The 7,117-nt window shown below is 36.3% G+C and overlaps 1 protein-coding gene across 3 annotated transcripts in view; it reads right to left on the bottom strand.

Moving 5' to 3' along the window:
• The window catches only part of GDPD1 (glycerophosphodiester phosphodiesterase domain containing 1), a 48,272-nt gene that overhangs the window by 16,013 nt on the left and 25,142 nt on the right, over positions 1-7,117 (bottom strand). For all 3 annotated transcript variants that reach the window (XM_023732711.1, XM_023732712.1, XM_023732713.1), the window contains 2 exons: positions 3,554-3,689; positions 2,310-2,355 (listed from right to left, as the gene is read on the bottom strand). In XM_023732711.1, coding sequence (XP_023588479.1) covers positions 2,310-2,355; positions 3,554-3,689 — 182 coding nt within the window. The remainder of the gene's footprint in view (positions 1-2,309; positions 2,356-3,553; positions 3,690-7,117) is intronic.

A 7,117-nucleotide genomic window follows, 5' to 3' on the forward strand; every position in this document is an offset into this window, starting at 1 on the left:
GTATAAATGCCCTTAATTATACTGAGGAATTTCCCTTCTATTTCGATTTTGTTTAGAGTTTTTTTTATCATGAATGGGTGTTGGACTTTGTCAAATGCCTCTTCTGCATCGATTGATAAGATCATGTGGTTCTTGTCTTTTGTTTTATTTATGTGATGGATTACATTCATTGTTTTTCTAATGTTGAACCATCCCCGCATACCTGGTATAAATCCCACTTGATCGTGGTGAATTATTTTTTTGATACGTTCCTGAACTCTATTGGCTAGAATTTTGTTGAGGATTTTTGCGTCAATGTTCATGAGGGATATTGGTCTGTAATCTTCCTTTTTTCTGGTGTCTGTACCTGGTGTTGTTATCAAGGTTATGTTGGCTTCATAGAATGAGTCTGAGAGTATTCCATCCTTCTCTATGCTCTGAAATACCTTTAGTAGTAGTGGTGTTAACTCTTCTCCCAAAGTTTGGTAGAATTCTCCAGTGAAGCTATCTGGGCCAGGGCTTTTTTTTTGTTGGGAGTTCTTTAATTACCTTTTCAATCTCTCCTTTTGTTCTGGGTTTATTTAGTCGTTCTAACTCTGTTTGTGTCAGTTTAGGTAGGTAGTGAGTTTCTAGAAATCTGTCCATTTCCTCTAGGTTTTCAAATTTGTTAGAGTACAATTTTTCATAGCATTCTGTTATGATTCTTTTAATTTCAGTTGGGTCTGTTGTGATATCACCCATCTCATTTCTTCTTTATTTGCTTCCTCTACTGTTTTTCTTTTGTCAGTTTGGCCAGTGGTTTATCAGTTTTGTTGATCTTTTCAAAGAACCAGCTTTTGGTCTTGGTAACTCTTTCGATTGTTTTTCCCTTCTCTATTTCATTTAATTCTGCTTTAGTTCTTATTATTTCCTTTCTCCTGGCACCTGAGGGCTTCTTTTGCTGCTCTCTTTCTACTTGTTCCAGTTGTAGGGTTAATATTTTGAATATGGCCCTTTCTTCTTTTTGGATGTGTGCATTTACTGCTATGAACTGACCTCTGAGCACTGCTTTTGTTTTGTCCCAAAGGTTCGGGTAGGATGTGTTTTCATTCTCATTTGATTCTATGAATTTGTTTATTCTATCCTTAATTTATTCTATAACCCAGTAGTTTTTGAGCAAGGTGTTGTTCAGTTTCCACGTGTTTGATTTTTTTTCCTTGCTTTGTCTGTTTTTGGTTTCTAGTTTTATGGCTTTATAGTCAGAAAAGATGCTTTGTAATATTTTGATACTTTGGATTTTCTTAAGGCTTGCTTTATGGTCTAATATGTGGTCTATTCTGGAAAATGTTCCATGTGCGCTGGAAAAGAAAGTACACTTGGCTGCTGTTGGCTGGAGTGTTCGGTATATGTCTATGAGATCAAGTTGGTTGACTGTAGCATTAAGCTCTTCCGCGTCTTTGTTGAACTTCTTTCTGGATGTTCTGTCCTTCTCCGAAAGTGGTTACACTGCCCAATTTTAAATTTAGTTCACTGAGCAGTTAGTTCTTTTTGAAAATTAGTAATAACAGATTCCTGACATTTAACTAAGATTTCAACTATTTGCAAGCCGTACCAAAGTCCATGACATGTGTAGCATCTTAGACTTTTATTGAGGTATCCCTTTGAATTATTCATAATACGAGGTTGATTTGTGATAGTAATGCAAATACATCTGCTATATACTTGCTCAGCACCTGTATCTCAAGGTGATGTATTTTCTATTGTAACCTGCAATAAGTAATTAACTGGGGCAAGGAATATATATCTTTGTGAGAAATCTTCCTTTAAAAGAAAAAAAAACGCTACAATGGTGATTAAAAAGTGAAGATGACTAGGAAATGGATGGTTTGTTTGAGTGATATAATTATAAATTTAAAATATGGAGCAGCTAAATGACGGAGAATCAAATGTTACAGAATCAGTAAGCATCTGAAAAGGGTTGTTCGAATTCCTTTTCATTTATTCTTTTTTATATTTATGAGAGAAGATTATTACAAGTTATAGTAGTATTCTGGATTTTGAAGCTTCAAAGTATCCCTAATAACATTCAGCTTTCTTATTATAATTAGCACTCAGGTTTGAATTAACTTTATGTGACTATAACCAAATAAGCCAGTTAAATCTCTGGGCATGGTCATCTCAGGGTCAGATGACTATCAAGTTTTCAGATTTGTAGGGCTGAGAGAAAAAGCTTTGAGTGCGGTACTTTTATCCAGAACTTACTATGACAAGAGAGCACACATGTATATCTGCTTCTGAACATAAATAAACACTTTAATGTAAATGTTTAAACTGAAAATGGGAAATATTACCTCTTTGAAATGTGACATCCAATTTGCCAAGGTAAGGTGGGAGCTCCTTTGAAAGATATGATTTAAAAAAAGTTAGCTCTCAAAAAATAAAGGTATTTTAGTGTCTTACATTAAGACAGAAAACAAAGATTTGCTTCTTCAAAACATAAAAGAACAAAACACTATATATGTTTAAATAGAGCACACTTTAGGAGAACCTCCCCAGTGGCAAATTACTCCCTACAGTTACTCACTTCCATCACCTACAAGCAAAAGAACTCTGTTCTTTGCACAAAGATTTTAGTAAACAAAATGTCAAGAATAGACAATCCAAAGAAAAAAATTACTATCATAGAGAAAATATGCAAAGAAAATAATATTAAAATTTCATCTAGCAAATCAGCAAGTTTTTGGTGTAATTATAATGCCCAGTCATGGTAGAGGTACAGCAAAATGAGAATTCTTCTAACATCTATTAGATATTAGAACTCTTTTAAAAAGCAAGGCTAAAGATAGCAACTTGCAACATATATTAAGACACTATAGTATTATTAACCTTTTACCCAATAATTTCCCTTCTGAGAGTCTGTTTAGGGAATTACTTTTAAATACAGAGAAAACCTTATTTTTATGTAAATACCTTTAATAAATACAAAAATCTTTTTATATATGTATTCATAAGAATAACTTTATGTAAGTTATCTAAATATAGAGAAAGCTTTATTTTTACATATAAAGATGCTCAGTATGGTGTTGTATATAATAGTGAAAACTCAGAGCCAATCCAAATGTCAGTAATAGAGGAATGGTTAAAAATAACAATATATCAACTCAGCAATATGCAGTCATTTCAAAATGTTTACGAAAAATAAGCATGAAAAATGCTTTTCATACTACAATATTAAAGTGTTTTAAAAAACACAATATACATAATATACAGTGAGAGCACAACTACATAAAAAACAGACAGTATCCTGTTAGAACATTAAGTTTTCTAGGTCAGACAAGTTGAATTCCAGTAGTTTTATACTTGAGGAATTTGGTAATTTTATTAAAAATATTTATAAAAACAAGTCTCCATAGATGTGTTTGTATATACTATGAATCCTTACTAGAAACTCAGAAGAGTTTTCTTAAATTTCCTTTGACATTTATTACTTAATCATTATCACTTATTTTTTATTATTATTGAGGCAACATCTGGCATTCACTGTTTTTAAACGTTTTAAAGGCCCAGAGCTTGTTTATTACACATTTTTACTTACACAGTACTTGAGATCAGAGATGTTTACATTGACTCCAGTTGATCGCTTTAGATTCTCATCATGTGATACTACGACTTGTTCGTCTTTTGTAATATGGCAGTCCAATTCCAGCATATCAGTTCCAATTGTAACTGCACTGGAGAAATAAAAAGAAGAAAAATGAGAAACATAGCAATAATTCTGAAACATAAGTAAGCATTTAGGTTACATACATCAGAGGTAAAAATTTGGAGTTATAAATCAAAATACCAAAAAAAATCCCAGAATAATAAAATACCTCCTTAATACTGACATCCGTTACCATTTTTTGTTGTTGTTGTTGTTGTGTGCCGTCGACTGGATTCCAACTCAGACAACCCTATATGACAGAGTGGAACTGCTCCATTAGGGTTTCCTAGGCTGTAATCCTTTACGGGAGCAGACTGCCATGTCTTGTCTCTCACGCAGCCACTGGGTAGGTACCAACTTCCCACCTTTCAGTTAGCCGAATGCTTAACCACTGTGCAACCAGGAATCCTTTACTATGATTTATTGATATGAAAATACAGGTAGCCCCCAGCTTACAATGAATTCGAGTTACAACGAACTGCACTTAAACGACTTTTTTTTTGTACATCTTATTGTTAGTAACATGTACTACACACAATGTTTCAGTGAGTAATTTGCTGATGTTATCTTTCTCAGATGCAATGTTTCCAACAAATAAAGACTGGATTTATAAAGATACTGATAATAAAAGGCAATAATAAACTGAAAAAAAAAGAGGTATTTGACTCATGTCAGAACCAACTTATGACAGAGTAGTCATCAGAACATAACTCTGTTGTAAGTGGTGGACCACCTGTACTCTAAATTAAAATAAGAGAATCAGTTGCCTTGTTTCCATAACCAGCTACCCTTAATTCTGGCAACCCAATATAATGGAAAGAACACTGGACCAAGTTATGAGTGCCAGTTTCTCCTTTGCTATGAACTTGCTGTATGACTTTGGGCAAGTAAATTCCCCTCTCTCGGCCTACAGAGAATACCAGAAAGATGTTTGTTTACCTGTGTTTCACTGACTATACAAAGGCATTCGACTGCGTGGATCATAATAAATTATGGATAGCACTGCAAAGAATGGGAATTCCAGAACACTTAATTGTGCTCACGAGGAATCTGTACTTAGACCAAGGGGCAGTGGTTCAAACAGAACAAGGGGATACTACGTGGTTTAAAGTCAGGAAAGGTATGCAAAAGGGTTGTATCCTTTCACCATATTTATTCAATCTGTATGCTGAGCAAATAATCCAAGAAGCTGGACTATATGAAGAAGAATGGGACATCAGGATTAGAAGACTCATTAACAACCTGTGGTATGCAGATGACACAACCTTGCTTGCTGAAAGTGAAGAGGACTTGAAGCACTTACTGATGAAGATCAAAGACTACAGCCTTCAGTATGGATTACACCTCAACATAAAGAAAACAAAAATCCTCACAACTGGACCAATAAGCAACATCATGATAAATGGAGAAAACACTGACGTTGTCAAGGATTTCATTTTACTTGGATCCACAATCAGCACCAGTGGAAGGAGCAGCCAAGAAATCAAATGATACACTGCACTGGGTGAATCTGCTGCAGAAAATCTCTTTAAAGTGTTCAAAAGCAAAGATGTCACTTTAAGGACTAAGGTGTGCCTGACCCAAGCCATGGTGTTTTCAATTGCCTCATATGCATGTGAAAGCTGGACAATGAATAAGGAAAACCGAAGAAGAATCGATGCCTTTGAATTATGGTGTTGGTGAAGAATATTGAATATACCACGGACTGCCAGAAGAACAAACAAATCTGTCTTGGAGGAAGTACAGCCAGAATGCTCAATAGAAGCAAGGACGGTGAGGCTTCACCTCACATAGTTTAGACATGTTTTCAGGAAGGACCAGTCCCTGGAGAAGGACATTATGCTTGGTAAACTGGAGGGTCAGTGAAAAAAAGGAAGACTCTCACCAAGATGGACTGACACCGTGGCTGCAACAGTGGGCTCAAGCATAATGTACACAGGGTTGCTATGAGTCAGAACCGACTCGATGGCACCTAACAACAACCCTATGACCTAGCATATCCATTTCTGCTAAGAATATATTCAAGAGGAATAATGCATTTGGCCATCAAAAGACATGTTCAAGATTATTTCACACAACATCATACATGAATCTTACAGACATATATTGAAAGAAAGGAAAGCCAGAAACAAGTGTGCATATGTTAGCAGGCATAGGCAAAACCAATCAATGGTTCCCATTGAGTCTATTTCAACCTATAGTGACCCAACAGGACACAGTAGAACTGTCCTATAGGGTTTCCAAGGAGCAGCTGGTGAATTTGAACTGCCAGCCTTTTGGTTAGCAGCCAAACACTTAGCCACTGCACCACCAGGGCTCCATCAATGGTAACAGAAATTGAAATTATGGTTATCTAGGGGCAGCAGGTGAGAATGGCCTGGAATGGTTACAAGGGAGCCTTCACGGATACTAGAAATGTTCTATATCTTGATCTCGGTGGTGGTTACAAAAAACGTACACTTAAGATTTGTGAACTTTAGTGAATGTGTAATCATAGACACCACAATTAAAAGGTTTTTTTTTAAAGTCTTTCCTCCTCTCCATACTTAGCCAACTCATACTTGTCCTTCAGGTCTAAACTTAGAAACCATCACTTCAGAATACCTTCCCTAATCCTTCTTAGATTGGATTGGGTCTCCCTTTTATATACTGCCAGATCGCCAGAGCTCCATGTACCACCCTGTACTTACTCTATCATACTATAGTACTTATTACACTGTTTTGAATTTATCCATTTGTTTTTCCTCTAATCTTCCCAATTAGACATAAGCTCTTTGAGGAAAGAGTTCGTGGACTAAGTCTTGTTTACTGCTTAGGCACAGGGACTTGCACAGCAGGTAGTCCACAAATATTTGTTAAATGTTAAATAAGTGGAGGAGAAGAGAAAGTTCTCTATTGTATAAAATGTCTACATCGTTGTTAGGTGCAGTTGAGTCAGTTCTGACTCATAGTAACCTTATATACAACAGAACTAAACACTGCCCAGTCCTGCGCCATCTTCACAATAGTTGTTATGTTTGAGCCCACTGCTGCAACCACTGTATCAATCCATCTCGTCAAGGGTCTTCTTCCTCTTTTAGCTGACACTCTACTTTACCAAGTGTCATGGATTGAATTATGTCTCCCCAAAAATGTGTGTATCAATTTGACTGGGCCATGATTCTCAGTATTGTGTGGTTATCCTCCATTCTGTGATTGTAATCTTATGTTAAAGAGGATTAGGGTGGGATTGTAACACCCTTACTAAAGTCACATCCCTGATCCATTGTAAAGGGAGTTTCCCTGGAGTGTGGCCTGCAACACCTTTTCTCTTACAAGAGATAAAGGAAAGGGAAGCAAGCGGAGAGGAGGGACCTCATACCACCAAGAAAGCAGTGCTGGGAGCACAGCGTGTCCTTTGGACCTGGGATCCCTGCATGGAGAAGCTCCTGGTCCAGGGGAAGATTGATGAGAAGG

This window comes from Trichechus manatus, unplaced genomic scaffold, assembly GCF_000243295.1.
Source record: "Trichechus manatus latirostris isolate Lorelei unplaced genomic scaffold, TriManLat1.0 scaffold00054, whole genome shotgun sequence".
Lineage (NCBI taxonomy): Eukaryota > Metazoa > Chordata > Mammalia > Sirenia > Trichechidae > Trichechus > Trichechus manatus.